This window comes from Augochlora pura, chromosome 2, assembly GCF_028453695.1.
Source record: "Augochlora pura isolate Apur16 chromosome 2, APUR_v2.2.1, whole genome shotgun sequence".
NCBI lineage: Eukaryota > Metazoa > Arthropoda > Insecta > Hymenoptera > Halictidae > Augochlora > Augochlora pura.
In genome coordinates this window covers 19,603,041-19,628,730 of record NC_135773.1, presented here as the reverse complement: position 1 = coordinate 19,628,730, position 25,690 = coordinate 19,603,041, and the positions used below count along the sequence as shown (strand labels likewise).

The 25,690-nt window shown below is 42.3% G+C and overlaps 3 protein-coding genes and 1 long non-coding RNA gene across 14 annotated transcripts in view; 1 reads left to right on the top strand and 3 right to left on the bottom strand.

Annotated features, from left to right (window-relative positions):
• Positions 1 to 264: 264 nt before the first annotated feature.
• On the bottom strand, positions 265 to 1,849 carry Clpp (Caseinolytic protease proteolytic subunit). 3 transcript variants are annotated; one of them, XM_078195176.1, is made up of 5 exons: positions 1,785 to 1,849; positions 1,233 to 1,332; positions 973 to 1,107; positions 485 to 875; positions 265 to 423 (listed from the first exon to the last, which is right to left on the bottom strand). In XM_078195176.1, the coding sequence occupies exons 2-5, from the start codon at positions 1,269 to 1,271 to the stop codon at positions 269 to 271; spliced, it is 720 nt and encodes a 239-aa protein (XP_078051302.1). In that variant the 5' UTR covers positions 1,272 to 1,332; positions 1,785 to 1,849; the 3' UTR covers positions 265 to 268. The 3 variants fall into 3 exon arrangements, with proteins under 3 accessions (XP_078051302.1, XP_078051297.1, XP_078051300.1); XM_078195171.1 differs by having other exon boundaries at positions 1,676 to 1,807; XM_078195174.1 differs by lacking the exon at positions 1,785 to 1,849 and adding an exon at positions 1,419 to 1,556.
• A 9-nt stretch (positions 1,850 to 1,858) lies between these two features.
• Positions 1,859 to 2,363, top strand: LOC144477455 (uncharacterized). The gene is made up of 3 exons (XR_013495203.1): positions 1,859 to 1,913; positions 2,143 to 2,238; positions 2,321 to 2,363. It is a non-coding gene; the product is annotated as an uncharacterized LOC144477455 (long non-coding RNA).
• Positions 2,364 to 3,575: 1,212 nt separating this feature from the next.
• On the bottom strand, positions 3,576 to 12,724 carry LOC144478286 (adenylate cyclase type 10). Its single transcript, XM_078196054.1, has 30 exons — positions 12,658 to 12,724; positions 12,160 to 12,318; positions 11,795 to 12,070; positions 11,324 to 11,447; positions 11,075 to 11,232; positions 10,811 to 10,939; positions 10,534 to 10,753; positions 10,041 to 10,344; positions 9,856 to 9,983; positions 9,623 to 9,778; positions 9,346 to 9,497; positions 8,869 to 9,290; positions 8,615 to 8,706; positions 8,402 to 8,554; positions 7,965 to 8,040; positions 7,746 to 7,896; positions 7,539 to 7,679; positions 7,324 to 7,473; positions 6,341 to 6,422; positions 6,056 to 6,276; positions 5,843 to 5,998; positions 5,670 to 5,785; positions 5,256 to 5,597; positions 5,060 to 5,196; positions 4,705 to 4,994; positions 4,443 to 4,641; positions 4,224 to 4,363; positions 4,040 to 4,151; positions 3,803 to 3,941; positions 3,576 to 3,719 (listed from the first exon to the last, which is right to left on the bottom strand). The coding sequence occupies exons 1-30, from the start codon at positions 12,722 to 12,724 to the stop codon at positions 3,576 to 3,578; spliced, it is 5,136 nt and encodes a 1,711-aa protein (XP_078052180.1).
• A 1,982-nt stretch (positions 12,725 to 14,706) lies between these two features.
• Brp (ELKS/RAB6-interacting/CAST family member bruchpilot) overlaps positions 14,707 to 25,690 on the bottom strand; it is a 118,891-nt gene continuing 107,907 nt past the window's right edge. For all 9 annotated transcript variants that reach the window (XM_078189821.1, XM_078189837.1, XM_078189846.1 and 6 more), the window contains 5 exons: positions 25,050 to 25,618; positions 24,721 to 24,881; positions 24,505 to 24,652; positions 24,150 to 24,328; positions 14,707 to 23,896 (listed from right to left, as the gene is read on the bottom strand). In XM_078189821.1, the coding sequence (XP_078045947.1) occupies positions 23,818 to 23,896; positions 24,150 to 24,328; positions 24,505 to 24,652; positions 24,721 to 24,881; positions 25,050 to 25,618 (1,136 nt within the window). In that variant the 3' untranslated portion in view covers positions 14,707 to 23,817. The remainder of the gene's footprint in view (positions 23,897 to 24,149; positions 24,329 to 24,504; positions 24,653 to 24,720; positions 24,882 to 25,049; positions 25,619 to 25,690) is intronic.

Below are 25,690 nucleotides of genomic sequence, written 5' to 3'. Positions count from 1 at the left end.
AATAGTATCAAAGTGATTTGAGTATTTTGTTATAGTAACATAAACTCGTGTGGTTGTTGCATATAAAGTCACCATTCCATATTTTATATGTGCATAATGTTCACATAATGTGAACACAATGGCTGTACTCTATTGCAGTTATATATACATATGATATAGATTGTAATTATTTTAAAAATATTTTATTACTATCTTTAAATATTGATAAATATATGTTTTAATAAAATTTCGTAATTTTAAAGAAGACTCCTTTTTCTCAATCCTAACATTAAGGTTGTGTAGTAGCTTGAAGAGTTTTTGTTTCTTCCAATTTCGTTGCTTGAACTTCTTCTTCCTGCATAGGATGTGCTAATATCTTGTCAATTATTCCAAATTCTTTTGCTTGAACAGGACCCATAAAATTGTCTCTTTCCATAGAACTTTCTGCAAATAATATCACACTAAGTAAATTTATTTAAAGAAATTCTCATATTATTTTATCTACCTATCTTCTCTAACTCCATTCCTGTATGCTTGACATACAAATTATTTATTTGCTTTTTAAGTTTCAGAATTTCTAGGGCCTGTATTTGTATGTCTGTAGCTTGACCAGATACTCCGCCTGAAGGTTGATGTATCATAATTCTTGCATTTGGTAAGGAATGGCGCATGCCTTTTGCTCCTGAAGCCAACAATAAACTTGCCATGGAACATGCTTGTCCTACACACCATGTCGCAACAGGAGGAAGAACATATTGCATGGTATCATATATACCAAGGCCAGCTGTTACGCTGCCTCCAGGTGAATTAATGTACATATGAATTGGGTTTTTACTGCTTTCCGATTGAAGGAACAATAGTTGAGCTATTACAACGGAAGACACAGCATCTGTGATCTACAAAATAAAATAATGTTATAAATTCTACAGTGACAGTAACTATAATTATTTTATGATTATTATAAATATTATAAAAGAGCATATTAATATGTACCGGTCCCATTAAGCAAATAATCCGTTCTTTTAAGAGACGAGAATAAATATCGTATGCTCTTTCACCTCTTCCACTTTGTTCTACTACAACAGGTACAAAATTTAAATATCGACTACTGACCCTTTGAGCAGGAACCTATAAGGTTTAAAGCATTTTGTAGTGAAAAAATGTTAAGACAAATAATTTATATATGATAATAAGAAGCGATTCATAAAATATATGAACATAGATTATATTTACTTATTTTAAATTATACTCACAGAAATTTGTAGTAAACTATTTATTCTTCTTAATAACATTTTCACACTTTATTGATTACAACTTATATAAATCTCGTATCAATGCAATACGTCGTTCGTCCTAATAAGTAAACAAATGTGTTAAAAATACTTTGTCGAGGAAATGAAAAATAAAATATAACCTAAATAAAACGAATTAATTATTACGTTGTTAATGAAATAATATCAAGAAAGACATATTTCGATAACACGTCAATGATAACGATTGTAATCATTAAATTGAAAAGTGTAGTACAGTTTAATATTCACTTTAATATATTTGATACTTTATAGGTTAATTTTTTATCGTTTTTAATTTCGTTTTGTTTATTTATGAAATACTTCAAGCCAGTAAGTTTTTTACATGACTCTTCATTTAACTAAATCGAAAGAGGTACTCTTATGAAACGTATATTAGGACGTACTTATTTCAAGCACGACGTAAATGGTAGATTTATTTTTAAAACACGTTACATTTATTTAAGTAGTACAATTAGTTTGAAACTTCTATTTCATTCATTTCAAAATATATACTGAACGTGTGCTACAACAAAATGCACCTCAAAAAGTGGTTTCTTGTGCACCTAGAAAACATGCACGTGTGATCGGAGCTTTAATAGGCTTTAATGTTTCCTGGTTCATAAGAAATATTTTGCACCATAGGTATGCATAATTAAAAATTAATATAATTGGCAGTTTGTCATATATATATATCATGCATTTAATGTATGTTAGAAAAATCAAGTGTTGTCAACAAATATTGGTGAATGTTATTGCATTTTAATTATATCTAGATTAACATAACCCCATTTTTTAAATTTGAACGGTTTTTACGAATTAAGTAATTGAATATTTGAGTGTTTTTCTAATAACTTTATATGAATCTTTTCAGGTACGATGAGTGGACTTTCATTGTTTAGAAAAATACATCAAAGTCTGGGTTTTATTGGACCAAAGGTTCTTTCAGCAGGCCCAACCATCGCAAACCGTACAATGCATTATATGAATATTAAACCAAGCACTAATATTTTAACAAACATATTTAGTAATAATAAAATTAATTCGGGTAGTTTGCTACAGCCATTAACACCCATATATAATGCTACCTGTGGCTTGAAGATGAAAACAGTTTTACATAGAAGGTGTAAACATTGTTGGGTAATATGGAAGAATGATAGAAAATATATAAAATGTAAGAAACATCCAAGACATAATCAAGTGGAAAGGAAGCCATTGCCCTATACTACTTGGATACTTACATTTGCCTCGCAGAAAAAAGTACGTGACTGGTAGGGCAATAATATATCTGATAGAAGCTATTTGTATTATATATAAAAATAAAATTGTTTCCAGACAATTCTCGTGTTGAATATGATTCTTTATACACTTTATTTAGAACTATGACAACATAATGTCGTAATTATTAATTAAAATACAATATCACAGTTTGGATCTAAATTTAACACCTATATGTGCTTGATGCTGCAAATAAAATAATTCCAGTTTTTATTTAGTCACAAGTATACCAATTTTGCCATATATGTATATTTTAAGCAAAAGTAATATAGATATCTTACTGTAAGGGGGACATGTGTAAGCAGAACGAACATTACGCAATGTTGAAATTGGTTGATATTTATCACAATATAATAGATGAGATGAACAACCGCTGTACGGAGCACGAGGGAAATTAGAGAGAACTGCATAAGGAGCACATATTGCAGGAAAGGAAACCTGTGAATATTTTTAATATTTGATGAACAAAATGCATTTTGAAGGTATTATAGAAACTTGGATAAAATATCAATATGCTTTTGTATGACTTACTATGCAAGATCTGGAATTAGGATCTACAAAAATTGTTGGAGAAACGACCGATTGACAGGATGAACAATTTGCACTTGAGCTACATGGTCGTTGAGGCAATAAAAAATTAACATTTAGTGTTTTGTTGCTGTTTTAGTTACGAGAATGCAGAATATTAGTTTACTTACGACATGACTGAAATGTAGTATATATCTTTTAGACAAGAATTTTGATTCCTGATTAATTTACAGAATCATTTGCAATGTCAGAAGACATTTGAAAATTAACTCGCGAGTGTGTCATTTGTTACACGTTCGTATCTAATATTTGATACTATGTTTACAAATATGTTTATAGAATATACTTGCCATAAGATATTATTAATATAATGTAAGTAAGTGATGATGCGTTACTCTTTAAGAAATTCTTCGAAACTCGTTTAAAAGAAAACTTCTATTTCGTCGATTAAAATTACATTAATATTCCACATTTATACATTTATATGTTAACGCAAGAAGGTTAATTAGGATGTGCTGGTAAAGGAAACGTGAAGACGACCATGGAAAGTTCATTTACGTTGATCTCAGACCATTTATCTATTTTTTTTTCTGCAATCTGTTTCCATCTATCATTTAGTACCTCGGACGTACCACCAGACCATACCTACAAAAATGTAACTAATATAATATACCCTAAACACTCGGCATCACAAACGGAAATAAAATGCATTAATGATGACAAGAAACCTTTTCAAAATGAAGTGCCCAGGTGAAGATCATTTGGTTTTCTGCCTTCACACACGTTTTTTTCAATCGTTTCAGTAGTTTCATCGCAACATTTCTTCGAAAGTTGATCATATAATAATACGCTTTCAACAGCATGTACCTGTAACGTGATGAAATTATTTAGCAACGTTTAATCTCCCAGTGAAATTAATATCACAATTGTATTTTTCACTAAATTATTATGTCGACAGGCCTCACCTGGGAATTGCGATCTTAACAATCTTAGTCATCGTCTTCATCTCCTTGAACAAGTTTTTTATTTGCGATAGAGTAGTCGCTGCATCGACGTTTCTGCTATTTATTTTGTGCACTATCCAATTGTATAGTTCATTATTGCAAAGCTGTAGGAGAAGTTAAAAACAAATACGTAAAATGTAGCTACCATAAAGAATAAGCAAACCCTCGAGTCTCTTCAAGGCAGTGATGGTGGCTGCTACTATGTGTTCATCCATGATCGATGTCTCGGTCACGCTTTTTCTCTCCCAGATTTTAGAAGCTTCCCATTGCCCTGTTCTGATGCACCTTAGAAACAAAATTTCCATAATTACAATGGACTCACGGTAACAAAAAAAGTCGAAGCAGATGATCCAAGATCGAATACCATAGCCACATTGAGATGAAGTAGCGTCTTTCCGCTTCCGGGTCGTAGAGGCTGATCATTGACTCACCTTCCCGAAGGTAATACTGTTCGCAGCTTTGGAAAGACAGTAGTGTGATTCCAGTGTCCAATTGTAGATCGGCGCACAGCGCGTAGTACCAGGTGCGACCGGATTTGTCTAGATCGTTGTTGGATTCAAACTCTGCAAAATTCATAAAATGTCTGGAGGAATAAGTAGGCTTTTTGACATTCGACGTTTAATTACCTAGTTCTCTTAGCTGCGTGATTGCCTCCGAATAGCGACAAGAAAGCATGAGTAGATGAGCTAGACGAGGCATGATCAACTGCTTCAAGAACGTGGAGCCGATCGTGGCAGCCATTCTGCAGCAGATGAAGCCGATTTTGATTGCTTTAGACATTTGTCCATTCACCCATCTCGAGAAAAATATTCCCGCATAAAGCAAAGCAATCATGTTCAATTCCTGGGCTTCGATGGCGTCTCTGCTTTGTCTGCAAATGTCGAGGCCTTTCTCCTCCAAATACGGTATAATAGCTCTGGAAATTGAAGTAGGCATCTTCCTCAACAATATCCAATTTAATTGCACCGTATCGTCACAAACCTGTCCTCATACATGTGCGCGGTAATTAACATATTGGTGTAGGATGTGCTCAAGACGAAGAAGTTACCATTCGTCTCCAAAGCGGTGTTCAAACACCAGATAGCTGCCAGTCGCGCGTGCTTTTTCAAGCCTTTGATCTAATCAATGGTACACATGAGTTTCAAATAAGAAGTCTACATTTTAATCAATCTATTACCCTGAAAAGATCGAACATCTGCGCCAAGCATTCAGCTAACTGTTCGAGATAGTCCACAGTCTCAGTTATACTGCCTTCTGCGACAACGCGGTCGTTAATATCTTCGATATGGTAACCACATTTCAGCTTGCATCTTAGTTTCAGCAGTTCCTTTATCGAGAATATGTCGATCATCAAATCCATTTTCGGGAATGTGTAGCCTAAATTGTGTAAAGCCGCCTCGAGTATCTTCTCCGCTTCGAAAAGCGAGCCACTTTCAAGATAACATTGTCCTTGCAGAGTCTGAATCTTGGCGCTAATGTAAGGCAGCAGGATTATCTCGTCGTTTGCTGACTGGAACAACTGCCGATATTGGCGTGACAAAATAAACATTTTTCATAGTAATACAGACAAGTTTTTCGTGTGTTTTTCTACCTGGCCCAGAATCGTCTCGCTTTCTACGAGTAGTTTACGAGCTTGCGGTATATTCAAGTTCATCAGGCAGATGTCCGCGAACTCCAAAATGGCGGTTATAGTCATATCATTTTTTCCTGATAAACGGAGTTATTAGTTTGACTTTTATCGAAGCACTGTTTGATCCAACATACCAATGCCGCGACAATGGTCCAACATTTGTGTATACACCGTCGTCAATATCAGATCGCACTGGCAATTGTTGAAGTCCGTATCGGAGAACGTGGTTGTCGGACTCCTCTCGATGCGTCTGAACATGTTGAAGCAAGAGTACCATCTTCCGCGCTGCACTATTCACCGAAGACAGTTTGACATAGCTCGAAGACACTTCGAACATCATTTCCTACCTTTCTTTGTTTCCTCAACGCTACGCATGGTCTCGAACTCCACGCTACCAAACATTTCCTCGATGACAGTCGGCCTCCTCAATCTGTCCTCCCGTTTCGAGACTTTTCCTAACAATTTTGCGAACTGGCCCTCCCCGCAAGACAGGCAACGCCTCGAGTATTGCTTCAGGTACTTCAATGCCTGGTTGTGCAGCTCCATTTTTTGATTCTCCGTAAGCAATCTGCATTGCGACGAAAATTAAAATTCACAGACCACGTGTTAACAATGCAGGGATCGTTACTCACCGATAAGTCGTATCGCGAAACATCGTCATTTTGAACCTCATCAGACCGCAGGAAGCATGTCGTGGAAGATCTTCCAGCTCGACTGTCAACACGTATCTTTTCAATGGTCCAAGTTAACGATAATTCCAGTGGAATCGTTTTTAATATGCAAACTGTGTATTAGGGCTAGTGATCTCAATTGAACCCATGAGACACCTGGGTACTGGAGTACCTATGATACCCAGGTAGAGAAAACTTTCCTGAGTACCTGGGTTGACAAAAATTTCTCAGGTAACCGGATATCTCATAAGATATATGAAATACATTAAATACATAAGGAAATAAAAACGTGTACTATTGATAATGCGACTAAAATTCTAATTTGATAATATAAAAATTGAACTGTGAAAATAATAGAATAGAATAATATGATAAAATTATTTTTACTTTAATCCCTTGCCGTAGCATTTTCTTTACAATTACTATGATTAGAATTTCTTAGAAGAAAAAGGAATTTTATATTTATCGTGTGCTTGCATCTACTCGAATATTTAAATATTGGTGACGAGAGAATAAAATTTTATTCTTACTTAAAGGAACTGATGAACATTCGTACCTAACAGCTTATTGTTATAAATCTCCGTCACGAGTTTGGCTCGTTAAAATACGGCAAGGGGTTAAGATACAGTTTATTATCGTCAACTAATGAGAACAAAAACGCAACCAATACAGCTTCAGGTGCATTCAATTTTACATTTTAAGAAATAAATAATGTGAAATAAAAATAATTTTTTTTTCTTTCCATATATCTTGTATATATATTATCTTATGAAATACCCGGGAAATTTTTGTCTACGCGGACATCTCGTCAGTAATCAGGATACCCGAGTGTTTAATAAGTAAATGTGTGTACATTTTTCTAATCTTATGGGTGATTTAATAGAAACTGTGACGATTCAATGATTTACTTCGCTGAAGAGTCTAGCTTTTAGGTCTTCGTGTACCTGGAATAGTAAGTCCAACGCAGTTACAAAAGATATCCGTCTCCGAGGCCGGGTTCCGCATGTTCTGGATAAATATTATCGGTCCCGAGTAGTTGGTGAAGTCACCGGTAGCACATCCAAAGACTCGAATCTCGAACAGTTTTGCCACAGCTGAGACAACGAAAGAGCTTTCAATCATTCCGCGGATCCTTGTTTAGTTGATATCTTGCAAATACCTAGCCCGATTTCTCTTTTCTCCGGCAGATTCATCAGACTCTCCAGCATGTGCCTGTTGACAGTCTCGCCAATTACGGACGCGCATTTCAGGAGGAGCTGGTCCAAGGGTGTTAAGGAATCGAAGAGTTTCAAGATCATAACTGAAGCGACAAATGAAATGTTGAAACCTGTTCGTTAAGTGTCTGCCTCGACGATTTAATATTTACCATCCATTGTGATCTCGGTGTCGACGTCCTCGTATACGAACTTATCCGAGATTTTGCAAACTGCGATCAAAGTCTCATCGGTTACGGTAGTCGATTGCTCCTGTAGAACATTCCTCGCGATGTTCTCTTCTATCAGTGACATCATGCTGTCCTAATTTGAGATAGCGAATGCGGTAAGTAAATTGGAATTGTGTGACAAGAAGTGAAAGGATCACGAACTTTGAAACTTGATCGGTACATTTGCCATCTATCCTTGCGTTCTTGTTGATCCATGGTACTCGCCGATTTCGCGAATCTGGTTTCAGAATTTTATTCGATCAGTGCAATTGATAGAAATTTTCTACCTTCATCACCTTCCTTATTTAACCCCTTGCACTATAATAACGAGTCAGACTCGTGAAGATTTTATGCAAGCTCTATTAAATATGAATATTATTAATTTCGTCTACGTCGAAGTAAAAATAAATTCTTCTGTTATCGAAGTATAGAAACGAAGGTAAACAAAGTAAATAAATTGTTCGATCCTGTTAGGAAAATTATTAATTACGAATAAGTGTTAATCGTGACAGCGCGAAAGGAGCGATAGTGCAAGGGGTTAACGATATGGGTCAAATTCAGGAAGGTAAGAGTAGTATTTAATACTTGCTCGAACGAACCTTTTCAACATGGTTATTGGAGGTATCACGTAGCCCTTCTCTATGGCTTCGTTCTTAGTAATTATTACTACTTCCAAGCCTCCGGCTTGCAACAGACTCACCAGGTAGCTCTCAATCCAGCCCGGATTCCCGAAGCTCTTCTCTTGTATGAGCCTTGAACCAGTTACAATCATCACTAAATGCTGAAATCCCATAAAGTTCGAGCAAACTTACTTTTCGAGTTCTGCAGGTAAAGCGTTCACATTCAATGTTTGACAAGCGAGGCCCGCGTGGTACCACCTGTCTACTCCGTGGAGGTCTATAACCTTTCAACGAGGAATCAAATAAAATAGTCTATAGCCTTAGATCAATTGAAGACTCTTTCTAGAAAACGCTGCTTGTCCACTCATCAGAACAATTCGATTTGTGGCAGGGTTTTCTATAAGGAGTCTGCACAAAAAAAAATCAAGTACAAAACAATCGGTTACTTTGGCTTTGCTTAGCATATTCCGATGGATTTGGAATTCGGTCCCCAGTTTCCGGCCAATGCCCAGGACATAGTACACCATGTCCCTCTTTGTTAAAACGTCGAACAGCCGAAGAGACTCGTGGTCGCTGTATTCGGCGTCGTCGATGATCATCACGCACAACTCCGTGAAGCAGGCCTTCACCAGTTTCAGCAGGAACTTCCGCGTGACCTTCCACTTGTCTAACTCGGAGAGCGTGTTGTACCGTTTCGACATGGGAAAACGTACGTTGAAGAGCTGATTGAGGGAGCAGAGGAAATAGGTTTGCCGTACCCTGCCCAGCCGTTGGAGTATCGTGTCCTCGCGTTCTTTGCGCGTCGACGATATGGTTAAGGACAGGCACAGCGAGAATATCAGGTAAATCAGGCTGTACGGGGTCTGCGCTGAGAGATACGCCCTATCAATGCTTTCAATGTCGAACATAGACCGAAATTTTGCAAATCTCTGTGGCATAGGGTTTGTCGAGAAGCGTCAAAATGTCAACCTTAGCGTTAATCGGCCGCAGGGAAACATAGTTGCTGCACAGCTCTTCCGGGATATTCTGCATAAATTCGTCGAGCAGCTTCGTCTTGCCTATTCTGGGCTCACCTCTGCAAAATGTTACAAGCTCTGCGTAAATTTCAGTAGGACGAACGCTTTCGACTAATTGCCGAACCTGCCACTCCTGGTTAAACGACACGTTTTTCCATTTACTGAATTTATAAATATGCATTACTTTATGATCAACGTGTTGTATTTAGGTCTCGCGCTGGAAGTTATCGGTTTAGTAGAGTGTTCCAGCAGATTCATCATTATCTTCAGGAACTTCGCTATTTCGGATTCTCTGCCGAGCAATGGATACTTGGTCCATACTTGAGCCGTCATGCTGTAACTGATCGAACTCGTGTTAATCGTATAAAGTGATCAACGAATATTTTCCTGGGACTTCTCCTCGTTGGTCGTGCTTACTTCGGCTGCTCCTGGAATTCGTATATTGGGCCCACGTTCGTGATTCCCTTCAAGTATCTTGGTTCCTGTAAAATGAAGTGCCTGGCTTCGAGGTGAGAATGGAGAAAGCTTTCTCGGTCGCAGATCACCTGAAATCGCGCGATTGTCTCGAGTAATCTTTGCCTGATCCAGCTACGGCGACTCACTTTGTCCTTATAGGCAACCATAAGCCTCGCAGCCTTGTTCACCGATATCCCGATGACCGTGTATTCCCTCCGGAGGATATGGCCGACGACCCCGCAGTACGTCATTCCCGTGGTCACGCTAACGGTCACAGATTTCACGTACTCCACGGTTAGGAGGGTGGTCCGCACCTTCGCCGCGCATTTCAATCCAATCTGGGATTCCAACTCGTGTTTGTCACCTCGCAAACCGAACACGCAGAGAAACATTAGGTCCTTATCGAAGAGGGAGGTCTTGTTCACGCACCCGTGCATGCCACCGACAATCCTTAATTGGATCGTTTTGGTTACAACCATGACATTTTTGTTGCAGCTGAAGGGGAAAGTAGCAGGAGCTCGAGAGTTGACACAGAGGCGGTATAAGAATGTGAAAAGTAGACCTTCGTTCTATGTCACTCGATGCTAACGCTTTTGCCAAATAAAGCATCAATCCTCAAGCTCCCATCGATAAGCTTACTTGCAAACCAGTCTGTAAGCCGAGTTGACCAAGCTGATCAGCGTCTTCTTGCCTACCGTCGATGTTAGAACGTTGATGAACAGGATCACTACCTGTCTCATTTCTGTCAGGTATTCCATAGGCTCGTCCATCTCCACGGATCTGATCACTGGCCTAAGCATATAGCTTCTCAGGGCGTCTTTCAGACGAGCCTTCGCTATCTTCACAACTTTCGGCCGCACTGAGAAACGAAGCTCTATATTGACAACATTTCCAGTGTATCGCAGCATTCACTTACGAGAGTAATCGATTTGTCGGAATTCCGTTTCTAAATTGCTACTCATAGCGATGATCGCTTCTGCTTCCGACTCCACTGCTGTTTTTGAGATGATCCTCGGATCGTAATATTCCGCGCGATCTGTATCTTCTTTAGAGCGAACAGTTTCATCGTTAGAACGATACTCTTTCTTATAATTGGTTGAAACAATTTTTATTTTGCGTAAAGGTTCGCTGTCTAGTCATTAGCGAAAGAGTAAATGTGTCGTTCGATTCTGTTTCTCACCCTCGGTACTGGTCACCGCCTCGTCTTCTCTAGATTGGTACCAAGAACTGGTGCACGCTATGATCAAAGTGTGGACACCGTCCGACAACGTTTCGTGCACGTACTCGTTCGGATTTACCCACTGCCAACTACTCGGCGCAACCAGAATGTCACCGCCTCTGATAGAAGATGCGACAAATAGCAAAAATAGAACAACGAGAATGGTTTGACAATTTGAAAAGTCCACGAAGACAAGAATTATGTCATTACCGGCAGAGACCCTCGGCAAACTTTACATCCCACACTGGTTTGCCGGTGATAATGTAATGAGACATGGTCTCCGGATCACCGATGGACGTGAAGTAAGTTCTTCCCGAAGCTATCGCTAATTTCACTGTGCAGACATATTTCGTTCAACGTTTAACCTTTTGCACTCGAGCGACGCCTCTGAGGCGCCATGAACAATTATTGTATCACGTTTCAAAATAATTTTAACATTATAATAGCATCATTTAACATTATTTAACACTATAATATTATAATAAATTCAGTAAATACATCATATAAAATACAGTAAGTTACTTCAAATGGTAATACTATAGGTCAGAGAGACGATTTTAAATATCGAATTGAAATAGCTCGGAGTGCAAAGGGTTAATAGTTGAAAATGGCAATCATTATCTTTAATCATTTACGGATAAATACATCGGTTAAAAAGAGCTTAGATCAACCAGAGCGAACCTCTTAGCGTAACACCAACTTCGGTTTCGTAAGTCCCAAAGTGTTTTTGGATGATGCAAGCAGTTTGCATGGCTTCTATCGCCAAATCGCGCATCATCATGTCATTGCTTAGCTTCCACATTACTATGAACGCGTCGCCAGAGAACTTCAACACGTCGCCATTGTGCGACAGTATTTCTTGCACCATGGCGCCGATGTAGCTGTTCAACGTTTCGGTTAACTTCGACGGCCCACCTTTACCAGCCTTCGTGTATTTCTCAGCGAGATCCGTGAACCCTGTCAATGCACACTTCTTCGGTTCGTTCGATGCACTACCTTTCTCTAACTCCTCGTTTAAATGCGCGGTAGCATTATTGTCGCGTTACCTGATACGTCGCCAAGCATCAAAGTGGTATAGTACATTCTTGTATGATAGTTGTCGTAATAGTCCAGAATTTCATCCGGACACATAGAGGCGAATATTTTCGTGTGCTGCTCCAATTTTGTCTCGAGAGCTCGCGACTTCCGATTCACATCGTGGATATCTGAATTTCCACGAGCAGGATTCGATCAGTTACGATGCAGAAGAAATACATTATTAACCCCTTGCACTACGACTCTTTTCACGCTCCGTTGATTAACACTTATTTCTTCTTAATATTTTCCTTAATAGAACCAGACAATTTTTGTTTCTTGCATTATTATTTTTATTCGGTATCGTTCCTAAGCTTTCATAACAAGAGAATTCAATTTGATTTCGATTTAGAAGAAATTAATAATATTCATATTTAGTAGATCCTGCGTGGAATCTTTATCTCGAGTCTGACTCGTTTTTATAGTGCAAGGGGTTAATTAAATAAAAAATGAGAAGAAAAACCACCCACCTTGTTGCATCATTTTATGGACATCTTGTCGCAAATCTCTGACCGAACCGCTGAAATGAGGCATCATCGTGCTCTGTTCTGAGATAAATTGTTCTCCGTTTATTATACACGTTAACTAAAGGTCGTTCTAGTGGCAAGTGATCCTCTATCGAATGAAAATGGAGCCAGACGATTAACTCGTACACGACAGACACGTATTAACTAGTACAGATAGAATTAATGAGGAGAATCTGTCGTAAAGAATTAGTGGCAGAATGAAAGAAGTTTCGACACAATGTTAGTCAACGGATCTGTGATTACGGGCTAAGAGGCCATATTCAGAATGTAATATTTCCGCCTTAAAAAATTAGGTTATAAACTAAACCGTTATTTGCATATTGGTTGAGGAAAGTATTTAAAGGAAAATTCATTATCACCCGATAATGAGCGCTGTCTGTATCCGGATTGTTTTGGTGCAATATCGTTTTTGTAAGTAGACATACTGTAATTGTCTTTCCGTAGCTTCGCACCCACGATTAAATAGTATCAATGTTGGCAACGTACGGTATAATATCGAAACATCAGAGTTTAGAGCATATATTTTCTAAACATCGGAGTCTTTTATCAAAAAGCCTTGTTGCGTCTGAAGTGCGAAGCTTTGGCATAAATTTCACTAGATAATGAAATAATTGTATAAATATTATTTATAGTGACCCGCATAGGTACGAAGATTTGATGTAGGAAAAGCTGTCGTTCTATTACTCGAGCCTAATTTATTTTTTTATTACATCTAATACTAGAAGTTTTGCTATAGATGAAGACGGCACTTACCGAGGTTCGTTCAAGTCTGGTTACCAAGTTTGGATCGGTAATAGCGGACACAAAATTAAGACGTTGCTAAAAGAAATTGCTAAAACGCTTTGTGATCGTAAATTTGCTTTTAACTGTTCCAGCATTGATTTGTATATTACTGGTCAAATTCATTTTAGCTGTAATATTAGTTGCAGAACAAAAACGATTCTTTACGCACAAGCGATGGATGCGGCAATGCATTTTTCCGGCTGTTTTGGTAATCTCCTTTTTTTCAGTCCATCGGAATAAAGGCCGATCTTTAAAAAACTTTGTACGATGCCGTATAACCCAAGCAGTTTCTGATCTGTCGACAATAGCTGCTATTTCAGCAAATGCCTTCTTATGCTTACGAAGTCCTACGACACGTTCTCTTTAGTTAAGTCTCTCTGCAATAAATATTACTGTAATCATCGAAGCGTGAATTATTACGGAGATAGTCCTGCCTAGGGATCCTTAAGTGGTGAAGGAAGGGTTTTTCCTGGCTCGTTCACTATAGTGGTTCTCCGCAACTACACTATAGTGGCACGGGCCACTTTAGTGGTTCTCCGCAAGATGGCACTGAGGTACTACGGGCCACTTTAGTGGCTCTCCGCAAGATGTCACTGAGGTACTACGGGCCACTTTAGTGGCTCTCCATGCTTTAAAATATATCACACGCAGTTACATTATTAGAATTATATCATATTATGTTATATTATTTGTATTATTTGTAGAATTGTATTATAATATGTTATATTGTTTTATTATATTATATTGTGTAATGTTACTTCCTATCATACTATAAATAAGGAGCGCATACTAAGACGTTAGAAATACCCTGGAATACTCTTTATTTATAAATACCCTTTGGAGAAAAATTTGTTCGTCCGAAAACATTCAAGCAGCATGGGTTCTTCGCTGCGGCATTCTCGCTGACGATCGGCGTTGCGTAGCGTGCAGTGATGTCGCGGCGCTCCGTTCAGCAGAAGTACCGTAGCGAAAGGGTTAACATCAACCGGCATAAGCAAACTGTGCTTCGTCGGGTCAGAGCGAGCACCCGGCCATCAGCTCAGGGTAGACAATAATTGTTACGGAGATAGTATGTACCAGGATCAATGAACAATAAAGTACACCGTATTTCTCTTTAATTGATGTGTTTATTTAACTCAATTGCGAGAGGTCTATAAACCAGAGTTCCGGAGAAGGGTTGTCGGTGTTTAACAATGAATACACTTCTCGTGACAATAGACAATATGTGTTTATTTAATAGTTTCGCTATATAGATACTTATATGACTTGTCGCTCTAACAGATCGCTGCCTACAACGTGACGGCCGAATTTTATTGTGCCTGGCCCTACTATAGTTCCTTATTGTGCTTGAATCTATGATGGGTCGACGTCATCTTTGTTTTACTCTTAATTATTCATGTATTTTTTTTTCTCTCTCTCGCCACCCTTCCTTCATACCGTCGGCTGACAGCTAACAAATTGGATTATACTCGGTATCGTATCCCGTTCCCCACGTATTCTCTCTTTCCCTCTCTCTCACTCTCTCGTCGGCATCTTCTTCTTTTATTCTTCCGTGAAGACGTCACGACACGCGAAATCGATTCTCGCGAACGCAGGAATTCGTTCTTGCGCGGGTTTTGTTTGCCGTTCGTTTTATTTTCTCATATTTTTACTACGAAAGTAACGACGCGTTCTCTTCGGGGCGAAACGCAACACACGCATTATTGATTCCTCTACCGCACGATCGATGAACACATTTGTCTCGCGTTGCGTGTGCACCCTGCCGCCAGAAACGTCGTCCGATCATTTTTGCTCGGATCTACTACGGCGGTGTACGCCGGCTGACCGAGATGCAACGCCGGGCGCTTAATTTTGCACAGTTTCGATCGAGTTGCAAACCTACAACTACACACGCACAGAGACGCACACCGCAAGCAGTCATACACATTCCCGCGCACTACGCTCGGAAACGAACGAAACTGTGAAACGTGACCCCAATCGCGTTTCATCGTGCGACGCGCCGATCGATCGAAATTATATCAAAATCCGGCGGGGAAACGGTCGCTGGCCGACAACGGTGCACACCTTATAAATTATTCAAGAATTAGAAAAAGTGAACGGGGCTGCTTGTTCGAGAGGATTCGCGACCGGTTCTCATCTCGCGGAAGATGCCAGCCATTATTTGGAATTTGTTGCAACGCGATCCGAATCAAATATGGGATAAATCGTACAGAAAATATGTCTTGGTTTTCGTTAATGGTTTTTCTTCTTATTCTTTTTTCTTTTATTTTTGGTTCGCGATCTCCCAAAGCAGGAACGATTTCCTGGCAAATCAAAAACCCTCGCTCGTTCGCGGTAGCTTTATCTTCGGTCTGCGACGAACGAACGCCAAGGTTTGAATCCCTCGGATCTCGTGCACGCGTGCTTGGTCGCGTTCACACAGATGCTTATGTATACATTAATTGTTATAATTATACGCTCCACATCCTCCGTTTCCCGCTACAATGTACAATGGTTTCTTTCTCGCTCGACGAAGGGCACGCGACTTCCACGAGATCGGTCCCATGTCCACGCATTCGCTAATCGATCCGGCCGATCTCTCGATGATCTCTCACTGGTCCACCGAACCGACACTCTCTCTCTCTCTCTCTCTCTCTTTCTATTTCGCAACGAACGCGGCCAAGCGTTCGCATTTCTCTCTGCTTCTCGTTTCTAGGACTTTCGGGATACTTCGTTGTGATGCTGCGCGCTTTCGAATGCGATGGGTGAGGAACCTCGTTCTTGATCGCAGACAGAAGACAACGAATTCGGTCTCGATGCTTCTCGAACATCCAAGAAGCTCGGACAGACGGGAACGCGCCGCAAGAGAACATTCGTTTCGCGTATTGTTGCTTGTTTCTTCGTTTTCACCTATTATCATTTTTTTTTTTTTTGCTCGTTACGACAAACACGACTCGTTTATATAATGGCACACAGCATGGCAGTTGCAACAATGTACTTCAATAAAACTGTTTACTTGTTTTTTTAATCTTTTGTTTGTTATCTTCATTTATAGTTTATCTTAGCTTACTTGTTAAACTTACTGCTAGCCTCGTCGCCCTCATCCGCTGACACCATCCGTCGCGACGCGCCCGTCGATCGGAGGCTGCTATCGCGGGCGCATTACTGACAAGAGAAATCGAAAGAAGAAACGTGCGTCGCGCCGCGATAGGATCCCTCGATCCCGGCGATCGTCGTTCGCACGGTTTATTGAAGCGTCGTGTAAGACTAGACTTAAACTTGCTTTCCGCTGTCTTATACGTTCCGTTCGTATCGTTTAGCTTTCTTTCACACGCTGTTCTTATACTCTTTCTCTCTTTCTTTCTTTCTTTCTTTCTTTCTGTCGCACGCATGCACACGGATACGAATTATTATCGTGTTCCTTCTAGGTATGTACACGCGATCGAAAGTCGTATTGCGTCTTTAAAGCGAACGATCGAACTCGAAGCTTCGCCGTTTTTGGATCGTCAACGTATCTTTACTTGCTTTAGCACTCTCTCTCTCTCACTCATTCATTCTCTCGTCTTTTTCCCTGCTCGCACGCACGCACGCACGCACACACACATATTCTCATGTTCTCTTTTTCTTCTCTCTTTTAGATGCTCTGTTACACTTAACGATTAAACACGTAGAAATTGGAGAATAAAAAAAGGGGGCAGGAGGAGCCACGTCGTCGCGGCGTCGGTTCCAGGAGGACTCGCGGCCTGATCGATTCGTTTTCTCGATCACGTTTCCTTCGTCAATGGAGATTAATCGCGGGACCATGGACACGTTTGTTTCTTTTTCTCTCCGGAAAACGGGAAGAATTAGTTCGTCGGGCAACCGCGATTCCAACGTGGACAGAGACGTGACGCCGCGACGGCTTTCCTTGCGCAATATTTCACATAAAAACGTTTTTCATCGTAGATACTAAACAGTCGAGTCGAAAAATAATATCGAGACGGCCTCGTTCACGCGCTCTCACCGTTTCAACTCGCTTCCCCGCTAAGCATTCACACTCTGTGTTCCACGGAACAGTCTCAGCTTAGGATCACTCGAGTGTGGGACCGGAACCATCGGATTTCCTTGCAAACCCTATCCTCTGGTTTCGTTTCTACCGTTTCATTGATTCGCCTGTTTCGTTGAAGCGCGACCGGGGTGGTCGACCCTGTGCTCGACGAACGCAAACGCCCGAAGAAATGTGTATTCTGACTGGAACACCGTCCAGGGACTTTCTTAACGTTTTGTCGCGACACGGATATGTACAACGAAAAATTGACGAGCAACCGCAATGAAAGTTCGGTGGGAACGACCGAGGCCGCATCGACTCGGGCAAACTGGTCGGTCGAACGAATAGAATTTAGCGAGCAGAGGGTCGACCGTCGCGCGTTTTTTCACCCCCTTAGGACCACTCACTCGTCTTTTGCTTGTCAAGTATCCAACACATGTTCGAGGACAGACTATTTTAAATAGAACGAGACGCAACATCGAAGCATTTTCTCGCGTATCTCGCTTTCGGAGATTTATTCTTTAAACAGTCTTAAAATCCAAGATAAGTGATCAATTGCTCGAAGCGATTATACATCCTACGGTTACAACCTTGTTTAGTCATCTAATTAAGAGACGGGTTACGATGATAAAGTGTTGGAACGATTGTTTTATTACTGATTGGAAGTGGATAATCGAGCGTGTTTGGACAATAAAAAGAGTGCCAGTAGTAGAAGATTCGTAAGATTCGAAAAAACTTTCTCTCAGGCCCTCTCAATCCTCGAGCGATCGAAAGAAAGACTTTTCTTCTTTTTTTTTTTTTCGTTTCTCCGTTTCCGTTTCTTTTCCTTTTTTTTTCGATTTTGTCTTTTTATGTTCATTGTTCTCCACCGGCGCAACACTCACACGAAACACAGTCACTCCTTCATTTAACAATTGTGTCGATTAACGATAATATTAATTTTTCTTCTGCTTAGCTATATAATATGTATATAATGTAACACGATGATATAGGCTTGATATGACGGTGGTACACGTTTACTAAACCGTTTCAAGTTTTTTTTCTTTTTATTCTTCCTAACCTCCCTCGCCACTATGTTCCTCTTAGGACATGCCCCTCCCCGCCCGTCTCTTTCTCGATCCAGCGATTAACGATTAAAGGAATTAAACCCGTCGCGACGTTCGCGAGAATGGACACTCTTCGTTTACCAAAATTATACGTCTCGAGCTACCTAAACGTTCTAGTCAGATTATCGGGGGTAATTAGAAGCAAGAGGTAAAACGAAGTTGGACCACCTTCGTACAGTAGATTGCGGTGTCTTTGATTATCGTGTGGTGGCATGGACAGCCACGTGGTTCGATTGTCTGGAGTCGTTTTCGTCTTTAATCTGTCAAACGGGCGTCGAAGACCAAGTTTAAAATCATAATAGAAACCTAGGAGAAAAATTTTTAATTGTAAATCGTGTTATATATTTTACTTAAGAGTAAATACAAGACGTTCACGCGCTTTCCGATTTTGTGAAAGATGTTATTTGTTCGATCATTCGCCACCGACACATTATTTTAATTATTTAAATATATGCTAACACATGTTTATTTGCTGTATAAAATCGAAAATAAGTTGAGTAAAGTTTCAATGCTAAACGGCTGACTACAATCCATTTTTGATTCGAGAATTCACGAAAGAAGAGCGAAGACAACAGACTCTGTTTCCAAGTAGATTACATCTCAAATAAAACTTAGAAACATTCTACCAATGTATAATAATGCAATTAAAATCTAGAATATTTATCAAAAAAGGTTGACTAAAAAGTGGTTCGTTCGTCCCGATTAACAAGTTAAATGTCCACGAAGATACACATCGAAGAGTGTCAACATTCTCGGGTTGTTCTAGGAAATTTTGACAGCCGGTTTCCGTCGATCTCGTTCGCTTCCGCCCTATTATTCCTTACACGGTTCTGACGCGTCGCTAGTCCATCGCGCCGGAGACTCGAACGCCGGCATAGCAATCGACCGTACGTCAGCACCCGACGCGGCGACTGCGAGGTTTCTTCCGTCAACGGCGGCCTGGATCGAGACAAGAGTCGACGGTGGAGCATCTCCGCGATCGAATACAGGCCGGTGACGGGATTCTGATTTTCTTCAGCCACGCAGGACAGGCAAAGACGATTCGACGAGGCAAGTACCGCGACAGCCGTGTCGTTCTCGGCGATTGTCTGTCCTGCGAATGGATCCGATGCCCTTCGATTCCAGCGTAAAATCTAGCTTCTATAATAGGTAGAGTCTCGCAAGTGATATAAGTCCTCCGCGGGAGTAAAGGTTCCTCGTTCGCTGGCTCTGGTGACCGAGCGGACAAAAGTGTTACACACGCGCCAGCGACGAGACAGTTACGCGTTTCCGTTTCGCTCGCGAAATTCCAGGGAGCATCTTTTTGCGTTTTCATTTTTTTTCAAAGTATTAACGATAAAATTTTACACTTTCAACACGTCATTTAATTCTCCGTACGGCAGACACGACGATATTTGTATAGATTTAATTATATATACATATAATATGTATACAGCGAGCGAGCTGGGCCGAAGCGCGTCCTGGCACTCTTTCGAACGAAAACAAAAGAACCGCGGGGCCTTCTTCATTGGAAACGGGGAGCAATACGTTGTGGCGACAACATCCTCGCGCGTAAATCAGTCCTCGCGGAGACAGGGCGACGCGCTTCGTTCCGCGTCGCTCACGGGCCTGTTCAATTCCGCGACGGTGGACCGGGTCGTTCGACCGGAAAATTTCGAAGCTGTCCGCAACGAAACGACGCGCGCGATTCTTGCACGGACAACGGAAATCTCTTCACCGTCCCGCAGCGTTTCGTCGCGTGTCTGTTCCTCTGTTGGGAATCCCTGGGCCTTTACACGGGAACCACGCGCTTTCATCTAGTCGCGCGTTAGACAGTTCGATCCGTGGTCAACGTTGCCTGGGTCCTTCCTCGTCTAAGATTTTTAGAATACCCCGTTGCCCGGCGATATACCACAACGATCGCGAATGCATCAGAAAATTGACGAGCTTGAGCCGGACCCAGGCATCTTCGTCCCCGCGATCGATCGAAAACGTCCGGCGTTCAAATGGTTAAACTCTCGAGAAATTCGTTTAGCGAGATATATCTATGTATACACGTAGTTACATATGTCTCCTCTAGACTAGTTGCGCAGGTTTGTCCGAGCGTCGGAGGCAATCTTCGTTCCGGCGGAGAGAAGAAGACGAGAGACTATATTACACGTGTCTCTTTAGAGATAGTTCATGGACAGAAACGCGACTGGATAATTATGAATTCGTATGAGCACCTTATTCAAACGGATCGGGCCTAGCGTTTGGCCCTGCCAACTTCTCTTTGCGGCCTTCGACGCCCGGCTCGAAGCTGCGCACAGGAATGGGTACAGAACCGGAAGCGGACACAGGTGTGGGACCACGACTACCGGTGGGCCTATCGAAGAAACGTCGACTATTTACAAAAAGGACTCGTCTTCCTACGATCTCGCTTAGTGCCTCGTGTTTCACGATCCTGATATCCCCGTTGTCTCGGTGCGTCGACCGCTCTCGCTGCACGCCGACCATCTACGCTCGAGGACTAATCCTACGCGATCGTCCTCGACGCGCCACGAACACCGTCGCTCGCTCGTGCTTCCTACGGATACATTCGGTCCGCCGATCTATCCCTTTCCCGAAGGGATCTCCCCTCTCTTGATCGCCTCGAGATTCGGCTACGGAGAGTTCCGTCCAGTCTCGCGACCGTCTCGGAAAGCGATCAGCGTGTTTCACGCGGTCGCGCGTCCATCCTCGTCGGGAAATCAGCTTCCTGCCAATTGTCTTCTTGCTCGCGTCTGCGACGCTCGTCTTGACGGCTGTCCCGAATGCGCGATCTCGACCGATGCACGAAGAAAACTTTTAATTCCCCATTGTTTCCGACGCACTCGACGAACGAAAGAAAGGAGAAAGCAGAAAGCTACGCGCGCGTTCGTCGACGAGCCTCGTCCCGCGACGCGCTTGTCCGAACAATCAATGACTCTAGACAGTGAAACGAAATTGAAAAATCTTTACCGCTCCGATGAGATCGCGCGCCGTCGAGGCACGGCCACGGGCGCGGACGCGGCCGAAGACTTTAGGCGTGCGCGTGTCCTCCATAGTAGAAACAACATCGGTAACCGTGTCCACACCGAATCTACCGTAAACGTTTCTCTCGCTTATACGTACTATATTTCCCAACAGTTTCCATAAATATCGTTCTAGCGCGAAAGGTCCGTAACAACATTATAAACATCTACACGGCTCTGTCAACGTAAGTGATCGAGGCTTGAGAAACTATATGGAAGTCGTACCCGATGGGTGGGTCAAACGGTCTCTATACACTCCGTAATAATCGTAGCTCGAGTAAATACGAATGGCGGTTATGCCCCCCTAGCGATTATGCTACAACTGTGTACACTGCGTTTATTAGCGTTACCTGCATGTTTTATCCTTTTGTTTATACTTATATATACAGAACGGTGACGCGGTAGCACGCGTTTCACGACGTGTTACTATTTAATTCGATGAAAATCGTCCCCGCGTGCTCGCGTACCACGAAACGGCTCTATACAAAACCGGATAACAACCACGACGACGAAGACTCGGAATTCATAGGTGGATCGACGAATGCCTCGACTCGAAATACGTTATCTTCGCGCGGGTTCTCTTCGTGCGTCTCGTCCGCGCATCGCGAGGCCGCCAAGCGACACGCCAGACGCTCGAAACGTTCGTTTATTGTCATCTTGATAACTAATCGGTACCATGACTCGAGTTGCCTTTCCTTTCCATTGATCCTCTTGGCTCTCTCTCTCTCTTTCTACATGTCTCTCTTTCTTTCTCTCTTTCTTTAATTCCCATAAATTCCGGAAAACGCCATTGTGAGGAGAATTTATATGGTGTGCAACGATTTCCTACTGTTATTCTCTTCCTCGAACTCATCCCCCTATTCTCCGTTCCTTTGTAGCCTAGAACCTAGCGGTCGTTGTACAACGCTGATCTTTTGGACCCGTGATGAGAAATCCAGAAAAAAGGGAAGGGGACTGTTTCGCGGGAGCGAACGTCAACGAAGCGTTCGCGGAATGACTGTGGCGCTGTGCACGACTGTTTTAGTTTTCTTTCGATTACGGCTCGTTCCGAATCACTCGGATCGCGAACGATGGGGGGATAAAAAGTTGATCGGCAACGGGAGGGAGTCGATGGCAGGTAACACCGTGATTCTCTGGCCGGATAGTTTCAATGATACGCGTACGTTCTCTGTCGCAAACGAACCGCCACCCTCGTGTCGTGTTCACGATCTCCACCGCGTTCTCGCGTTTCCCCGTTGAAATCGTTTCCGTGCGTTCTATACCGAAGCACGAAACTCGACCGGCAATCGGTAACGATCAACGTGTTCGGTTCCTCGTTCGGAAACAGAGCATCACCGGAGGACTCGGAAACATGCAACCAACTGGTCTACTGAAAAAAACTATCTAAGATTCTATCGCAACAAGTATACTGGATCCTTCCGTCGATGCTCCGTTTCTGGTTCTTCTCGCCTGGTCATCGAACAGTCCGCCACGGTAGACCGTCGAGTTTCGTAGGGTCTCAAGCTCACCGATCATCGAAGTCTCGCGAGGTTCTTAAGCGACGACATAATCGTTTCGCAGATGAACGGAAACCGTGAACGCGTTGCGCTCGGAACCAGCTGTCCACACGTTCCGTCGCATGGCAGCACCTCTACCAGTCGGAGACGGTTTACACCATCGCTGTTTTCTCCTCTAATCGTACGAGGGTTCTGCCGACAGATCGATGATGTCTCTTCTGAGAAGTCCTCGTGGAATGGCCAGCCCCGTTTACAATCTCTTTTAAACGAGGCCTGCCACTGCCCCGCGGATATTTGATCCTCTCCTCCGTTGGTCTCTTGGAATATCGCAAAGGCGACGTGCTCGGATGATGATTGTGTGATCGGAATGACGTATGACGATGAAAACGAATGATGACCGCGAACGATACTTTTGGTTTGTTTTTTTTTTCTTTTTTTTTTTTTTGGTGAAGTGACGAGAGTGATTGTGGTGAACGACGCGTAGGTAGAATGCTGTCTGTCGGTACCGTCGCTGTTGGTGTCGATGAGGTATCTTTCTGTTCGCAGTCGCTCTCGTTTTTTTTTTTTTTGCTAAGACTCTAGAAATGCTCTAGACTGCCTCTACGGTTGCGTGTGTGTGTGCACATGACAACATCGAAGAAACGAAGAGAGACCGATATTTGCTTTCTACACCGTAATTGACCGTAGCTGGCCTCGAGTACTTATCTGCTATCCTGCTGATCAATCTTCGGCTGGTCTGGCCTGCCTTTCGACTCCGATCCCTTTGATGCCTTCCTTGTCCTGGAAAACAACCAGAGCGTCGTCCAGGTTCGACAATGATACGATCATTCGAGGGAAGATGCCAAAAGTTTTCCATAAAAGATCTCATGGAACAAATTAGAATAATAGTGACACAAAATATCACCAACGAAGGTCGCAGCCGTCCAAATTGTGTGCTACAGCCACTGGATGAATCTTGATTTGTGGTTGCCTGGCATCTTTCCTCTAATTATCTCGCTGTTTTTGGTTTCACTATATTTGATGTCCAACTCACGATTGCTCGCAGCTGTCGCCGTTCTTCGTGGCCGGTCTCGGGGAACTTGAATCGCTGTGACGATCATTCAAAGTGTCTTCTTCGTTGTCAGACGCTTCCAGAACTCTCGTAAGCAAATGCGGTGTCCCTTCCGAGCCGGATAAATTAAACTCCGCCGACAACTCGATGCTTTTCTCATCCTGCAACGTTAATGAGCATTAAAGTCTGTACAAGAATCGCTTATCGTAGAGCTATTCAACAAGTAGTTTACGCGAGCAGCGATTCTCAGCCCAGGGCAAACACCATTTGAATGTTGGTTGCGAAGCCTGTTGAACAGCTCTGGTCTATCGTTCCTTATCTTTAATGAGCATAGCACCTCTTTCTTTAGCGTGTCCAACAGCCTTTTTCTGTCCGCTTTCAGTTCCTCAGCTTGTTTCGACTGTGCGGTATTCTTGAAACCGGTCAGCTCCAGCAGAGCCAGGTGCGCGTCTTTCTCGGACACAGCAGCTTTCAAAGCTTCACGCCTGTAATAACAACGCGATTTTACAGGTAGAGGCATCTTTAAGGAAGCTATCACATCCGAGCTACTCACTTCATCTGCCGCAGATCTTCCAACTGTGCAGTTCTTTCCTCCGTGAGCTTCTCGAGCCTGGTTTCGTACTTATACAACTTGGAAAGAAGCGGTTGACAGGTGATGCATTTCAACGCTGAAGCTGACTGCATCGACGCGATCCTCTGCTGCAATTTTGCTACCTGAGAACGATCGTGAAAAGTTGTTAGATTGTTAGAGGGTGTACAGGGTTTGCACTTCAAGATCTCTCTCCTACAAGTCAAAATTAAGTGACCAGTCTAGATATTACTCATTTGGAATGCAAAACCTGTGTCATATAAGTTCGATGTTACTGAATCATTCGTGCTTACTCTTTGCAAGGCTTCCTTCGTTAACGTTTCTTCATTCCTCCATTTCTTCTCGCTCTCGCTGGTGATGACGACGCTCTCGCGGAGGGCCTCGCTCAGTTCCTCGATCCTGTTCCTCTTCTCTATCAAATCCTGGGACATAAGCCGTTCCTTGTCCTCTTTCTCCTTGATTATGTTAACCAGCTCCTCGACCTGCTGGAGGTCTATGCTCTCGTTGAACGCTCTCTCCAGAGAATCCACCTCGTCCTCGAGCTGTTGGATCCTCTCGTCCCTGACGCGGATCTCCTCCTTGAGAACACCGATGTCGTCATATTCGCTGAGCTCCTTCTTCAGGCCTGCCATCTCTTTCCTGAGCTTCGTTATCTCGTCCTTGTTCTCGACGATCTGCTGCTCGTACGCCTGGATCTTGTTGTCCTTCTCGGAGATCGTGTGCTCCATTTTCTTCATTTTCTGCTCCTTCTCGCGTAGCTCGCTGGTCTCGTCCATGATCAGCCGCTTGCAGGGCAAATCGTCTGGCGTCATCATAGTCCATCTATCCTGGGCGTTTCGGTAATTTTTCTGTGCCTCTTTCCCTGCAAATTGACTTAATGAGATATCCCGAACAATCTAGAGTACTAACTACAGTAGTTTGAAGTGTCTCTAGT